At 40.6% G+C, this 17220-nt stretch overlaps 1 protein-coding gene across 4 annotated transcripts in view; it reads right to left on the bottom strand.

The window, feature by feature from the left end:
• The window catches only part of Hecw2 (HECT, C2 and WW domain containing E3 ubiquitin protein ligase 2), a 397209-nt gene that overhangs the window by 79896 nt on the left and 300093 nt on the right, over positions 1-17220 (bottom strand). For all 4 annotated transcript variants that reach the window (XM_045146802.1, XM_045146800.1, XM_045146801.1 and 1 more), the window contains one exon: positions 11620-11805. In XM_045146802.1, the coding sequence (XP_045002737.1) occupies positions 11620-11805 (186 nt within the window). The remainder of the gene's footprint in view (positions 1-11619; positions 11806-17220) is intronic.

Below are 17220 nucleotides of genomic sequence, written 5' to 3'. Positions count from 1 at the left end.
CCAACTATTAAAGTCTGTGAAAAGCACAAAAATAAAGATAGAGAAAAATAATTGAGAGGTAGGTATGAATGCTAAGTGTAGCATATAAGAACTGAAGACCATGAGAACAAAAATAGGTTAGGAAGTTTTAAAAATCCCAATATACATACCAAAAAATTCCCTACCAGCTTAAAACTTGCAAAATGGGAGGCAAAGCAATGATTAATGTTTGAAATCTGGAAAAAGAATTCCAGCTCTAAGCTCTAGCCATTCCACTCACTGGTAATGTAGCCTTAGGCAGCTATTTCCAATGTTTAAGGCTGTCTTTTCTATTAAATGGAATTATCACATCTACAGTAAAGGAGGGCTTTTTCCCTATTTTTCTTATTTCTCTGTGTATATGTATTCATGGGTATGTGTGTAATGTGTATGTGAATGGGCATGGACATGTGTGGCCACAGCACATACACAGAGGTCAGAGTACAGTCTTGGGGCATTTCTCCTCTCCCTCTACCTTCTTTTGACACAGGGTCTCTCTTACCTGCCTCTGCTGCTTGCAAGCTTCATGATTCTCCTGGCTTTTCCTCCTACTGTAGTGGGCACATTGGGATTACAGATGTGCTTGTCACTTTGTTCTGGCTTTATGAGTGCTGAGGAGCATTGACTACAAGTAGGCAGGTTTTCAGGCAAAGCGCCTTTAACTCCCAGCCCCCATAAGCAGTTTTTTTCTTTTTTCATTATTTATTCTTGAGAGAGAGAGAGACAGAGACAGAGAAAATGGGCAAGCCAGTGCCTTCAGCTTCTGGGAACAAAGTCCAGAGGTGTGCACCCCCTTGTGAGCATATGCAACATTGCATGCTTTGAGTCACCCTGCTTCCAGCTACATGGAGATTCAAACATGGGTTCTTAGGGTTCATAGGCAAGTGCCTTAACCGCTATACCATCTCTCCAGATGACCCCCCCCCAGCATATGCATTTTTAAACACAATTCCTGTGACACCAGAAATGTGAGTTACTGTTTTGATCACTAATACTAGTTTTCAATTCTAAGTAAGTTCCTAAAGATAACAATGTTTCTTGCTACAGTCCATGAGGGAAGGGGGAGGAAATTGGTAAAAATTATATCTCCCAGATTTCTTTGTGACTGGGTGTCCAAGATTAAGTTCTGGGAAACCTTCTTACCAGAGGATGGGTGGGGCCCTTCTGTCCTTATCTAACCTGCACCCTAAAACAAGAAGGAAATACTGGGATTTCCAGCAGGCACATTGACACACAAAAAAAATACCAGCTAAGCAAATGATGGAAGGAGCCAGGGGCCTCTTGCACCCTGAGAGTCACCCAGTAAACCCTAGACTTCCCATGACTGAATGGATGTGAGCAAACATGGTCTTCCAGTTCAACTCTTGCACTCTCTATCACAGCGCAGACAGCGAATCCTCGGGGACAACACTGCAATCTCTGCATCACAGAAGAAAGCAGCAGCCTGTCTGAAACTCAAGCTCATTGGAACTAGTGGTTTTTGTCACTTGATAAATGAGACATCTGATTGTTACTTGCTATTAATATAGCTGGGTTGCCGTTTCGGATCTCAACGAGAGTAAAACAAAGCAGTGATATGAGCCCACCTTTTGTCTATCACCAAATGCAATGAGCAACACTTCTTCCCCTTTCTTCTCTCATCATCTCTTCTTTTTTCTAATGTGCAGTTTGCTGCCTACTGATCTACCCTCCTTATGTTCCTCCTGCTCCCCTCACACCTCACCCTAACCTAGTTGTAGAAAAGCATGGAAGAGTTTCTTAATGACACTGACACTTGCAGTCACTTCCAATGTTCAGCCTCTCCACTGCTTCAATTCTGAGAAGGCTGCTGTGGACCCCACAACACATGACACACCCTGCACAGTTCTCACCATTGGCATGTTGGAGGCATGGCCATGGGTGGGGGTATCCCTAAATGGGTGCTATTTCCGAGCCAGATGGAAAGTGTATGCTTCTGACACGTGCCACTGTAGTCTCAAGTACTTGGGGTGGGCAGGCTCAGGTCTTCACAAACTCCATCAGTGCCACAGAGCTCAGGCACCAATAGACAACAGCACCAGGAGTAGAACTGTGCGCTCTGGCTCTGCTCACAGGTCTTGTTATGACCACGGACAGGTTTCCTTAGTACTTATTTTCCATGTAAAAGAGCTGCCATCGTTAAAATGAGAAGAACGTATTCTATGTTGAAAGTAAAGCCGACCTGGGTGCGTTTGCCAGCTCCACCAAAATGAGCATATCAAAGTTGAGGCATGAAAATTCCGTGCAAATTCTAGCTTGCCATTTCTATTGGTGACACCCACAGAAATTATGTCATGAAAGTGGATCACTTTCCACAGGGAATGCTAACTAGTTCAAGCTAGCAATGAAGTTGACCTAGTAGTTTTTTAATTTGGGCCACCTTTATGTTACAATCTTTGAAAAGCCTGTAATTATTTATGAAAGTATCTAACACACAATTGTCTGGATAGGGTGTGTTAGTAAGGCACACTTCATTAAAAAAGCAATTATCTTTAAAAACATAAGTCTTTTCCATATTAGCTACCAGGAAAGTGTATTTGGAACGCCATTCCCTACTGCTAAGTCTCATTAAGGAAACTCACTCAAGCATGACATTGCTGGGCCCACAAGAACTAACGACTCAAAAACTGAAAGGAATGCAAATGCTCAGCCTCACATCTCATTTCTAAAACATCTCCCCTTTCACAGCTTCGGGGCACAGTCAGAACCAAGAAATATGGGCCTGCTGGAGCCAACTGGTGTGTCAGGGAGGCCAAACAAAATATGCTTCTTTCTTTACACATTCCTCTCTCTTTTTTAAGAAAAAATTCTTTTATTGTTTTAAGCAAAGAAAAAGCCATCACTATTTACGAAGAAATACCAAACTCAGGCTCAACAAATCTAAGTTAAAGAAGTTTGAAATTGTTTCCATTTAATATTTTGCCAAGCCAGGAATACATATTAAAGAGCCACATAAACAAAACAAAACACAAAGTACTTAAAATTGTGTTATAAAAAGACAGAGGTCATATCTTCTTTTTCGCTCATTTACCAACATATCGTTTTGCAAGACAGAAAATAAAGTTTTCCCAATCAGTACATTTTAGGTGAAGAAGGCAATTGCTATAAAACTGAAAATTATACACAAACACTTCAATTGCAAGTGATGAGAATAATGGTTAAAAAGAAACAAGAAAGGCCATTTCTCATTGAGCAGTTCCTTCAAGATTCCAGGAGTCCAGAATTTTACTCAGTAGGGCATCCACATAAATAAAACCCATTCTTTTCTCTCATTCAAAGCTGTATACAGCTCCCAAAGACACTTTTCTGGTGCCATTTGCATTCTAAGTGTATTAATTTGTGTTTTTAACAAGAGAAAGTATTAGTTTATATTAATTGCATAAAACACTTGATTTTAGTATGATGTTTATATCGGGACATGATGTAATCAATCATATTCAGCCTCCTTGTCATTTTTATATTTACTCCTTTTATCCCTTAAAAATATGAAATGAGTCCTTAATGACAATGAGCTATCTATAAATTTAGAGGTTAATTCCATTTACATCTGGATTTCTACATAACCTGAGTTAATTAGACCAAGTCCCTCCACAAAGAGGTTTTCTGTTGTTTCAAAGCAATTAGAGAGATGTTCATGAAAGTAACAAATATAGTCAAATAGATAAAAGAGCCCATACTTGTAAAATGGAGCAGTTATCTTCTTAAAGGATGTTTGGAATTTCCTTGAGACCTCCAAATATTAACTGAGCTAGGTCTCACTTGACCAAGGCTCACATGCCAGGGCAACCATGGCCCGTCGGGGAGAGCTGCAGAAGCAACGCAGGCCGTCTATGTCTCTTAAAAACGAGAATCCTCGGGAAGGCTCAGCCTGGGGTGACTTCCACTGTACAGAGATTTGTTCTGTTCTAAACTCTGTCATCAAAATCACAACGGCAACTTGCTGTGGTCATCAAAGTTGCACGTTTGGGATCTGAGGACGACCTGGCTGCGACACCTGTCACCCCACGGATCACCAGGGTTGATTCGGCTGATCTGGCTGGCTAGGCAGGGGTCCCTTCCTCCCTCACCGCTCCATGGGCATCCCTCCCAAAGCTGTGGGCTCCATCAAAGAGGAAGACCTTTCCCAAACAGAAGAGCATTGGTCTTCAGGCAAGGGTGTGTGAGAAGCTGTGTTCCTCTGCCTTAAATAAAACCAGGCTTGTGGAGGTGGAAGTCAGGGATGGATCCAAGAATCCTGACCCACTCCAGCATAATTTTCTCTAATCCATCAAATTAATCATGGTAAAACTGAAACACATGCAGAGAAAAAATATTCTAAGGTTTATACCATTACATTTTTCCTTATTAAAGCACATTTTTTTCTAGATATGCTATCCCCATGAGCAATCACTAATGATTAAACTCAGCCAAGAACCAAAGGCATTTTAACTAAGTCACATCTTCATACTATTTATTGATGCATGTTTCTTACATAAATAATAAAGCACTTTTATCAAATAGTTACTCAGATCTAAAATTACCCTTGATTTTCACATTCTTGATAATTGCAAAAGTTTAAAAGTTATTACAATATAATGCAAGCAGAAAAAAAAATTTTATACTGGTTTTCTTCCATTGTTGTGTGCTTAATTGACACATGAGATGTGTCTACTGGGCGTGGTGGCACATACCTGACGCAGGAGGATCACAAGCTCAATCCTGTGCTATAGAGTGAGTTCAAGGTCAGTCTGTGAAATTTAGCAAGACACTATCTCAAAATATATATATGAAACTAAAGGGTTGGAGAGACGGCTTAGTGATTAAGACACTTGCCTGCAAAACCTAAGGACCCATGTTCAACTCTTCAGATCCCACGTAAGCCAGACACACAAGGTGACACAAACACACAAGGTCGCACATGCACACAAGATGGCGTGTCTGCAGTTTGACTGCAGTGACGGAGGTCCTGGCACGCCGATTCTCCCTCCTAATTCTCTCTCACTTGCTCTCACTCTCTCATACAATACAAATAAATTAAAAGTGAGGGGATATAGCTCCATCATAGAGCCATTGCTAAGAGCAGGAGGCAGGATGGGAGAAAGAGAGAGAAAAAGAATAAGAAGAAGGAAGAGAGAAAGAATGTGTAACCTATGTGTGTGTCTCAGTGGGAGAACCTGGGTTTTAAATTCAATAGTTAGACACAGATGTGGTCAAATTCTAAATAAATAAATAATAAATTCTAAATAAACAGTTTCTATTTAAAAAAAAAAAAAGAAATCTAAACTTGGCTTAATGGCTTAACTGCCTTTCAAAGTTACAAAATGAAAAAAATTAAGGAAATAGAGTAAAAAGTAAATTACTACTAAAAGGAAGACCACTGTGGGATTTTGAACATGGGACCATGAAAATTTCATTAATTGATAGTAAATCTGCTTGGAATTATATCATCTAACTATATACACTAAGGAAACAGGATTCTAAACTATCTAGGAGCTGGAAAGGGCATTTTGGCTTTCTAAATTCAATCTGCTTATTTATTAAACAGTTTTGTTGACACTTAACTTGTATTTCATACAATTCACTCACTAAAAGGTTCTACTTCACTTTTCTCATGCAGACATGAGGCTGTGTAACCCTGCCAGCTACCTAATTTCAGAACTGTTTGTTTAAAATGAAACTTCATCTCCATTAGTATTCACTCATCCCCCCCTTCCCACCTAGACAACCAGTAGTCTACTTTATGTCTCTATATAGTGCTGTTCTGGATAATTCTTTTCTTTTTCAATATGTTTTTATTTATTATTAAGAAGAAAGAGGAGGGAAGGAAGGAAGGAAGGAAGGAAGGAAGGAAGGAAGGAAGGAAGGAAGGAAGGAGGGAAGGAAGGAAGGGAAGGAAGGGAAGGAAGGGAAGGAGGGAAGGAAGGAGGGAAGGAAGGAAGGAAGGAAGGAAGGAAGGAAGGAAGGAAGGAAGGAAGGAAGGAAGGAAGGAAGGAAGGAGGGAAGGAGGGAAGGAGGGAAGGAAGGAAGGAAGGAAGGAAGGAAGGAAAGAAGAGCGGGCACACTAGGGCAGTAGGGCCTCCTGCCACTACATTTAAATTTTGCATGCATGTGCCACTTTGTGCATCGGGACTTATATGGGTACTAAGGATCTGAACCCAGGCTGTCAGGTTTTGCAAGCAAGCACTTGAACTGTTGAGCCATCTCTCCAGCCCAATTCTGAATATTTCATATACATAATGGAATAATACAATATGTAATGTTCTGACTAGTTTCCTTTATTTAATATACCTTGTCAAAGTTCATCTGTGTTGTAGCCTATATCAGGACTTCATTCCTTTGCACCAGCAAGTAATAGTCCATTATATCAACCTACCACATTTTATTTATCCATTAACATACATTTGAGCTATGTCCAACTTTGGGCTGTTATGAGTGATGTTAGGAACGTTCATATACAAGTTCTTATGTGGCAGTGTGTTTTATTTCTTGTGGGAGTAGAATTGTTACATCACATGGCAACCATCTGTTAACTGTTTGATGAATGATTAAACTATGTCTGCAATGGCCATGCCATTTTACCTTTCCAGTAGCACTATCTGAGCTACATTTTTTTTCTTCCCATGGTTCTAGAGTTCAAGCCCAGTGTCTGGTGCAAGCTATCAAAGCCCTCTACCACTGAATTATATCACAGAAGTACTGGGACCCAAGTGGGTATGTAGTATTGTTTCATTGTGATTTTGATTTGCATTTCCCTAAGGACTAATGATAAGCAATAGGAAAATATAGGCTTTGCAACACATGATATCATGATCATTGGCTATCCACATGCAAAAAATAAATAAAATTGGAGCCCTATTTCATACCTAAAACATTAACTCAAAATAAATCATTGAGATAAATGGATCAAAGAGCTAAAACTATAAAACTCTCAAAGAAAATACAAGAATGAATATTTGCACCTGAGTTACATAATGTCCTTTCAGTTACACCACCAAAAACATAAGTCACAAAGTAAAATACAGATAAATCACACTTTGTCAAAATTAAAAACTTTTCTGTCAGAAACACAATCAAAATAGTGGAAAGACAACTCAAAAAACATGAGACTATGTTTGCAAGCCACATATCTGAGAAGAGACAAGTATCCAGAGCACATAAAGAACTGTAGCAACTCAATAACAGAAAGATAAATAATCCAATTAATATAAGCAAAATGCTAAAACATATGTTTCCCCCGCAAATGTACAAATACACAGTAAGCATATGAAAAGACAACCAACACATTTATTTGCACAGGTAAGGAAAATCAGACTCAGGGAATTAAAATGAGGCCTCCAACATTAGATGTTAATGGTCTATTAAGGTATGGACCAGCCTTTACAGCAAAGCTTTGAATATAGAAAGACTTGCAGTTGTATATGAGTTTGCTTATAGACAATTAGTTTAGACTCCCTGAGTCTTGGCTTCATCAATAGTAAAGAATATCCACCTTGCAGAACTGTGAAAATTACAGGAGCTAATATAATGTTTCTAGCATATAACCCGGTGTCTAATAAGCCACCAATATAAGCAAGTGCCATTCTTTACAGTGAATGCATTAGGCCTCTATGTGTTTAGGTACAACTCCGTTAGAATGCTTGAGATCTAATCAAAACCTGTATGTGTGACTCAGGTTTTTAAATTTTTTATTTAGTTAGTTGAAAGAGACAAAAAGAGATATAGTATGGGCGCACTGGAGCCTGCTGACACTGCAAACAAACTCCAGATGCATAAGCCACTTTGTGCTTCTGGCTTACATGGTTACTGGGGAATTGAACCCAGGCTGTTAGGCTTTATAAGAAAGTGCCTTTAACTACTGCATGACTTAAGTTTTGAAAGACATCAGAATTTGACCTGGAAGTCCACTTTCCTAAAATATTAAAGCATCTATCATTTCCAAAACAATCCCTTCCAATGGAGTACCATGTTTGGGTCACACTTCTAAAGCTTAATTCCTGGGCCATTTGCTTGTTAATACATATATTATTTAATACTTATAAGATTCAAGAAAATGCAGGTAATAAAATTTACTTCATAAATTACCATGAGAGAGAAAAGAAGTAATGCATGGAGAAGAACCTAGTGCACTGCCTGCAACATGGATGAGCTTAAGAAATACAGTCCTTGTCATTATTATTATCTTACCTAGCAAGACTTGATTTGCTAGTCTTACTCTTTGAGTAACAGTTAATTATTTTAGTAATAGTTATTTTCAAATGAAGTTTTTACCTCCTTCCCCAATTTGTGTGATTCAAACATAGTTTTCACCTTTATAATAATTTCCCAACAAAGCATATCAGATCTATAATGTTAGAAAATCTCATCCACTCAATTTAAAATTCTTGGTCTGAAGTAATTAGAAAAAAAGAAAAAATCTCTCCCAAAATCTAAGCCGCCTGAAGTGTAGCACAATCTCTGTCTTCTTCTAACATATGATGTGAACAGCCCAAGACAAGGCATGCACTAAGAGAAGCCCAAGGAGGCCAATGGAGAGCACAGGTGGAAGAGGAAGTGGAAAGAGGGAGGGAGCCTGGAAGCTTCTTGCTTCATCCAAAGCAAAGCCTGAAGAAAGCTACAGATGGTGTTTCATGAGTCCACTTGTTTCGATAACCTTCCATGTGAATGACTGGAGTGGAAGATGGAGTAACTCAAAATAGAAGAACTCTCAAGGGGGTCACCGTCTTCCAGGACAGATGAGACATTCTAATAATGATGTTTTCAGACAGATGAGGATGGCTGCTGAGACACTGATCTCAGGGGTCAACTTGACAGAATTTGGAATTACCATGAAAACAATTAACTATGTCTGTTTGGGGGCCAGGGGAAAATTTTCTAGGACAGGTTAATCAAAATGCTTGCCTACCCTAAATTGGATGGCACTATTCCATTGGCTGGCATCCTGGACTGCATTAAAAGGAGAAAGCTAGTGCTGGAGAGATGGTTTGGCAGGTAAGGCACTTGCTTGCAAAGCTAAAGGACCTAGGTCCAATTCCCCAGGAACCATATAAGCCAGATGCACACGGTGATATATGAGTCTGGAGTTCATTTGCAGCAGCTGGAGACCCTGGCTCACCTATTCTCCCTCTCTCCCCCCCCATTTTTCGCTTTCAAATAAATCTATCTGCCCTATATCTGCTAAAAGATACTCACCCTCCCTGCTCACTAGGGACATGAGCACACACAGATGAAGAGTAGACTCCAGAGCTGAACCACTTAGGTGCAAATCCAAGCCTGTCAATTCTTGTATGTGTGTATGTCAAGTGTGATCCAGTGTGTGCTGTACATGTGTCAAGTAGGCACATGTGTGTGCTGGTGCAGTACTGAATGTGCACACAGGGGCCACAGGCGAATGTCAGCTGTTTCCCCTCATTGCTCATTTGCTTGTTTCCTTGAGGTAGTCTCTTCACTGACTGTGGGGCTGACCATTTTCTCAGGAGCCCCCACAATTCCCACAATTCCTGAGTCTCCGCTTCCCACAGGGTTGGGCTTGCCCATAGGTGTGTGCGCCCATGCCCAGCTTAAGACTGTCATTGCTTCACTGTGGGATCTTTTGTTTTCCTTTCAGTTTCATTTTGAGACAGGCTCTTGTCTGTAGCTCAGGCTGGCTTCTAACTGGCACAGGTCTGCTTGCCGCAGCCTCTCAGGTGCTAGGCTTTCAGACTTGAGCCGCTACAGCAGAGCGACTGTGGGGTCTTCAGCATTCCACCTATGCATGCTCTCAGGCTATTGGAGCAAATTCACACTACAGCAATGTCATATCCTCCCATAGTGTACCAACTTCTGGTTTCCTGGTGTCCTGAAAAGGCCCTCTATCATGCCCAGTGACTCTGACTCAATGGCACTGTCCCTATGGTCCAAGGACACGATCACAACTCCACTCTCTCTTATATTTGTTAAACTTCATGCTTGCCACTTCTAATCTTTTGTGTATTAAAAAGATCTACACTGGGGCTGGAGAGATAACTTAGCAGTTAATGTACTTGCCTACAAAGCCTAAGGACCCAGGTGCAATTCCCCAGCACCCATGTATGCCAGATGCACAAAGTGGTGCGTGCATCTGGAATTTGTTTGTATTGAGTGGCTAGGGGTCCTGGTGCATCCATTCTCTCTCTCTATCTGCCTCCTTCTTTCTCTCACTCTCATGAATAAATAAAAGGTGGATTTTTTTTTTTTTTTTTAGATCTACAGAACTCAAACCAGGAGCTTATATGCGAGTAAGTGGGCTTCTGATAAACATTAAAACTCATACCCTTTAAAACTACTATTTAATTTGTTTTTTCATTTACTTGAGAGCGAGACAGAGAGAGAAGAAGAGACAGAATGGGTATGCCATGGACCCCAGTCACTGCAAAGGAACTCCAGATGCACGGACCACCTTGTGCATCTGGCTTGTGTGGGTACTGGGGAATAGAATCCTGGTCCTTAGGCTTCACAGGCAAGTGCCTTAACCACTAATCCATCTGTCCAGCCTTAAAACAACTATTTTGACTGCAGCAGCTTCTCAGATAAGATTTCTGGAAACTGAATTCAGGGTAGAAAGGTATTACAGTACTACTGCTGGAGCATACATGCTTGGGGAAAGTGGCATGTACTGAACCCTTTACGCGTTCCATTAGCTGCGAACGCTCTTCCTCTACACACTTCCAGCCTCACATCATTCGGTACCTGTGCAGCTCATCTACCTGTGACGGCTTCTACAGCCATCCACCATAAAATAACATTCTCCATTCTTACCTCTCAGACCTTGTCCCCCAGCTTTATTTTACAATGCAATGTTAATCACTAAGCTCACTGTATTGGTTTATCTGTCTCTTTCTCTGACAATAACACACCTAAGAGGAACTTGGCTTATCTGGTTTGTAAGGAGCTACATAAAAATTTGTTTTGCAGGCTGTGGAGATTGTTCAGCAGTTAGAGTGCTTGTGGGAAAAGCCTAAGGACCAGAGCTCAATTCCCCAGTACCCTCACAAAAGCCAGTGACACATGCCTCTGGACTCTGTCTGCAGTGACAGGAAGCCCTGGTGCATCCATACACTCACTCACTCTCTCTTTCTTACAGATAAATAAATTTAAAAAACTGTTTTGAACAAATAGCCCCCATTGTTCAATACTATGAATATTATAGCATTCCAATCTTCACTACCTTTTAAGTGTTGGACTTCAATACTTCAGATAGACCAGAGAACAGCTGGTTATGTGAAACTTAGAAAGCATGATATCATAGTTCAAAGCAGAACGCCTGGAATCAGATGGTCAGGGTTAAAGCACAGCCCCGCTACTGCCAGTGTTAGTGACATCACGCAACTTGCTGAGCCATTCTTCCTCTGGAACCCCTTGCCTGTAAGGGGTAATACTGATGGTGCTGCCTCATCATGCTGTCCTAAGGTCACATGAGTCTAAAAAGCCTCATGGCTCACAGTAGATACATGCATTGCAGAAGGAAAGAGGAGGTGGACTGGTGGCCCTCTGATACTCAGAAGGCCGTCAGCCCTTCCTGGAAAGGTAGATCAAGCCATCGACAGCGTAGTCCCTCAGCAGCTCACTAGGGTGGCTCCCTTACATTACCTTGCCCTGATGATCGTGTTTCATCTCCCAGCCTCTCGGCAGCTCCAGTTGTTTATTGGCGAACATGTTGAGGAATCCCACAAGGTCCCGGTTATGCTGGTAGCGCTCAAAGTGGTGGGTGTCCCGCCGGACTTTGGTGATCATGTGCTTTAAACACGTGTTGTTTGTAAACATGCGGTAGGCACTCTAGAAAAAAGGATGGAGAGCCAAAGTTAACGCACACGTGCCATGTAAGACCATCACCATTCCTGTACAGGGAGATAGTGGGTCTTCTGTATACAGGCTTCAACATACCTCTCAACCCCATATTGGTCACCAAAGCCAAGTGACTTGAACAAAATAACATATAGATTACAGAAAGTAAGGTCCTTTCTCTGTTTAAATAACAAAAATGTTGTGGCATACCATTCCTCATGGAACATTAGGCCCCAAAATTGGTTTTTGTAAAACACACACAATCAAAATGACACCTAAACTTGTGACTGGAACAAAATAACATATAGATTACAGAAAGTACAGTCCTCTCTACTGTTTTAATAACAAGAATGTTGTGGCATCCCAATCCTCATGGAACATTAGGTCCAAAAATTGGTTTTAGTAAAACACACACAATCAGAATGACACCACGTCAAAGGTAAATATAACACCTGACAGCCATGAAAACGCATTCTTCTTCCAGCATTTGATGAGTTCGCTGGCTTGCTGGGTGTCTGGTGTTGAAGTGACATACAATTACGGCCCAAGTAGGATGAGAAAATGCCTACCATTTATTTGAGTATCAAATGTGCATGTAACTGGGCGAGCTGCTCTCACAGGCAGGCATGTTCTATTCAGACTATAGGAGGCAGGTTTTAGCCTCACATTTTCCTAGGGGTGTAAGTTTGAGGAACAGAAGAGCAAGTAGAAGTGCCTGGAGAATATACCTCACTGCTTTGTTTCTGTATGTTTTCTTTCTCTCTCCCCCTTCCTATTCGTATATAGCTGAATCTGTGTGATCAAAATGCAAGTTAAAAATGACAGCACTCTAGCACCACAAAAAAAAAAAAAAAACGTTTTGTAAAGAACACTAGTCCTGGGCTGGAGAGATGGCTTAGCGGTTGAGGCGCTCACCTGCGAAGCCTAAGGACACATGTTCAACTCTTCAGATCCCACGTAAGCCAGACACAGAAAGGTGAGACAAGTGCAAAGTCACACATGTCCACTAGGTGGCACAAGCATCTGAAGTTCAATTTCAGTGGCTGAAGCCCTGGTGTGCTAATTCTCTCTCTTTCTCTCTGTCTCTCTCCCTCTCTCTCTCTCTCTCTCAAAAAAAGTTTTTAAAATGAGAGACATAATTTATACAAAAAAGAACACTAGTCTTCAACTTAAAAACACTTAAAGAAGAACATTCAAACAACTGATTCAGCCAGGCATGGCGGTACATGCCTTAAATCCCAGCACTCAGGAGGCAGAGGTAGGAGGATCACTCAGAGCTCGAGTAGTCAGTTTTGGACTACAGAGTGAATGTCAGGTCAGCCTGGGCTAGAATGAGACCCTACTTTGAACCTCTTCCTGGAAAAACTGATTCTAAGCCATGGATTGTCCACACATCAGGTATTTAACAAATATTCATTGCATAACAGCATGTGCTAAATAGTAGAAAAGGAGTGAGTATATGGGATCTATTTCCTTGAGTCATTAGTTAACAGGATAACCATGAAATCATATGGACTATGCAGAATCCATCCTGGGGGTGTAGGCTTTGCAGGTACAGTCAAAAGACTTCCAAGTTTTTTTGCTTTCAGTATCTCAGAGACACTAGTCCGAGTCCTGGCTAAGCTTTTCTTCATGGGTTCTGTTACTTCTTTCAGCCTAAGACAGTCCAAAGTAAAACTCAAAGACACTGGAGTTCCTGGAAATTATTTCAATTTAATAAACATTTCCTATCTTTGCTGTGTCCAGTACTACATTAGTTATTAGGGACAAAAAGATAAATTAGTATGACAGCAGAGAAGGGAAAGAAAGGGAGACTCCAATCTCAGATCTTAGCTCCTTTATGGACCTTAGACTCAAATATCTTTGGATGGTATTCCTAAATGAGAGGAGGCAGTTCATGGCTGAGGGCAGTTGAGTGGTTCAGAGCCTCAGTATTGGCCAAACAGGCAGGGGCTCTGGGCAATCAGAGAGCAGGAAGGAATGGGAAAGCTATTACTGTGAAAATAGGGGGAGTGATAAAAGGAGATAGAGATTGTTAGAGAGAAACTTTAGCTCACTACTAGTTTAGCCTGTGACTAACCCTGACTTCATGTTTTGAATATGTTCAGCAAGGAATCTGTTTTGTTTTGTGCATTAGACTCTGTGTTCCTCATGTACCTCCACATGGCCATGGCGCGTTTGGAGACCTGAGACCACCCTGGCTTGTGCAGTGACGGCAATGAGCTCCCAATTCTCACTCCCTAGTAAGTCCCTTTGGCGACAAATTATGTGGGATAACTCTGTCAGAGAAGTCACATGTTAAATGTTTTTCTAACTAGGTACACCAAAGTGAAAAGGCCACATCTTGATTCCTAATCTAGAGCACCAAAAATGCCCCTCAGTCTTCGAGAGATGCTGCAAAACTCCATAAAAGCAAGAAGTTTTGGCAATCAGGGCAAGTAACCCAGGCCAGCCGCAGGCTGAAGGTAATTCCCTGAGGTTAGCTAGCTCTTTAAGCATGGGAATCTTAAGTTGGTCTTCTAATTAATTATGTCCTTTCATCTTCCTTCTCTCCACTCAGTGAGACATGGCACATAGTGCCAGGTTCAACTGATCTTTGTAAGAAGCACCTATCAAAGTGAATTAAGCACAAGAAGGATTTCTCTCATTAATGACTAGCGAGCAACCTTTAGAGCCACAGCCTTTACAAGTCTGAAAAAGATGTACACTGTCAGGGCCCAAACAGACACTTAAGGCAAACAGCAATGTCTCCCTAGACTGCTGCTACATCTTCATAAAGAAATGTTTTTGGCCAGGTGTGGTGGCATGCACCTTTAATGCCAGCACTCAGGAGGCAGAGGTAGGAGGATCACTGTGAGTTCGAGGTCACCCTGAGACTACATAGTGAATTCAAGGTCAGTCTGGGCTAGAGTGAAACTTTACCTCAAAAATCAAAAAAACAAAGAGAGAGAAATGTTTTTGAAAAAATTATACATACATATATATCAACATACATATACTATACTGTGTATATATGTACAAATATAATACATAGTGTGCATATATCTATGTAGAGATATAGATAGGGTATTTATTTATACTCTAGTTCACAAAGAACCATGTTGCCATAGCTACAGAAACAAACCCATTTACCTAAGTTTGCTCAACTCTGAGATGGGATAATAACAAACCCCCTGCTTTTTTCATATGCAAGAGAGATTAAAATCCAATAGAAGAAAGATGGAAGAAAGGATGTAAAAATTCTTTGAAGAGGTAAAAATAACTACATGAAAATATAAGGTTGCCAGGCATGGTGGCGCATGCCTTTAATCCCAGCACTGGGGAGGCAGAGGTAGGAGGACTGCTGTGAGTTCGAGGCCACCCTGAGACTCCATAGTGAATTCAAGGTCAGCGTGGGCTAGAGTAAGACCCTACCTTGAAAAAATAAAACAAAAAAAAAATACAAGGTATATGTAATAAAGAGACTATATGGAGGATCATACCTACCATGACTGTTAAAATACAGACAAATGGTAGTAAGTAAACTTGTCTTCTTGAATCCTGGCCAGCATCCTATTTTCTATTAACTGAAGAAGGGTCTTACAACCTTTCATTAGCTATGTACTAAGCTCTGTCTGTGTTAAACCCTGAGGATATAGACCTGATACTCAAAAGGAGTAAGATGGGAAATTATAGGGGAGTGTAGGGAAGGGTATTTCTGCAGGCAGAAAGTTAAGCTGGAAAAACAAGCCGGGAGGGCAGGGAACATGCTGAAACACACTGGCAGAGACGCTAAGCCGGCAGATTAGAAGAGTCGAGTCTTGGGAAAGGCTGGCACTGGCAAGGCTGGAGGTTAGGGGAAGCGGCCTCTGGGGAAGAATCCTTTTTGTGCTTGTTTGCCTTACTAAAAAAGATGAAGCAAATGGATCTGATTTCTCATCTGAAGCAACAACAGGTTAAAAAGAGCAAATGCCACCTATGTCATGATATGGCCTCGCGGTGATGTACAGAATGAATGATCTCACCTGGGAAGGTGCTGCGTGTGGTCTCATAGATACCTATGGCAGTGTGCAAATGTCAATAGTAAACAAAATCCCTTTGAACAATGGCTGAAAGACACCAAGTGTGATGGTCTTCTGGTGTGATAGAACATTTCCCTTTTAGATATGTCTTTTGCGTTCTTAAACTACCTTTCCTAGCCTCCATCTTCAATGTTTTCACGTTCCTGGAAAGAAGTGAACACTAAATGATCAACTCAGTTTTTTCACTGTTTTTTTTTTTTAATTAAACTCATTAGAGCTTAAACGTATCTTGTTTGATATGTGTTTGAGGTTTTAGAAGTGAAAAGTTTTGACAGGAGTTGAAGGGGATGTCTTTGCCATTTGATTGCAGAGTAAGAAAACTAGATGTGAATAGTTAGTTCTTATCAATCAACCACAACCCAGACTGTAGTGAGTCCTTTATTTATGTATTTTGCAGGTTTAGTGGCCACATCTCCTAGATGACCACTCCTCATTTCTCCTATCTTTGTTCTTTTCAATAACATAGTTAAATACACTGCTGATGAAAAAACACCTTTCATATTTCAGAAATCCTCCAACAAGAACAGGTATTCTGAATATGTGTTTAGAAAATATCACTGAATCTATAACAAATGCCTTTCATGTTCATAAGTGAGCAAATATGAAGGATAGTATATAATACTCACTGAACAGAAATTAATACAAACAAAATCAAGAGACACATGGCTAAGGTATGTCCCTGTTTCATATAGTTTATATTCACGATAGTTTTAATTATACAGGATTTTAAATTGCTTTTATCCAGCTCAAGAATAACATGGAGGAAAATTTAAGCTTATTAAAAGAAACCACTCTATGCCAGGTGTGGTGGCGCATGCCTTTAATCCCAGCACTTGGGAGGCAGAGGTAGGAGGATCGCTGTGAGTTCGAGGCCACCCTGAGACTACATAGTGAGTTCCAGGTCAGCCTGGGCTAGAGCGAGACCCAACCTCAAAAAACCAAAAAAAGAAAAAAAAAAAAAAGAAAGAAAAGAAAAGAAACCACTCTAAGTCATCAGTTCACCTGTTTAATAAGAATATATTTAAGAAAATATTTAAGCATTTTAGAATAACATTTTTCTTCATTAAATACTAAGAAATTTAGATGATTGAATTAATGAATTTTAGAGCTCATTAAAAGTTAAAGTAATAATTATTTGGCTGTATGTCGGCCATACTTCAGTTGCATATAATATATAATTAAATGCACATATATATAACCTTAGACAAACACAGGCATACCAACTATAAAAGGCATGGCTGGAATGGCTAAATCTTGACTGAACAGGAAAAATAGTTGGGAGACATTTTTGGAAGAAATCTGAGCCCAACCAGCAGAGGGCGGTAGAATATATCTGAAAACATCC

The sequence above is a fragment of the Jaculus jaculus genome, chromosome 4 (assembly GCF_020740685.1).
Source record: "Jaculus jaculus isolate mJacJac1 chromosome 4, mJacJac1.mat.Y.cur, whole genome shotgun sequence".
Classification (NCBI taxonomy): Eukaryota; Metazoa; Chordata; class Mammalia; order Rodentia; family Dipodidae; genus Jaculus; species Jaculus jaculus.
Note: the sequence above shows the minus strand (reverse complement) of the source record. Positions and strands in the feature narration are given on the sequence as shown.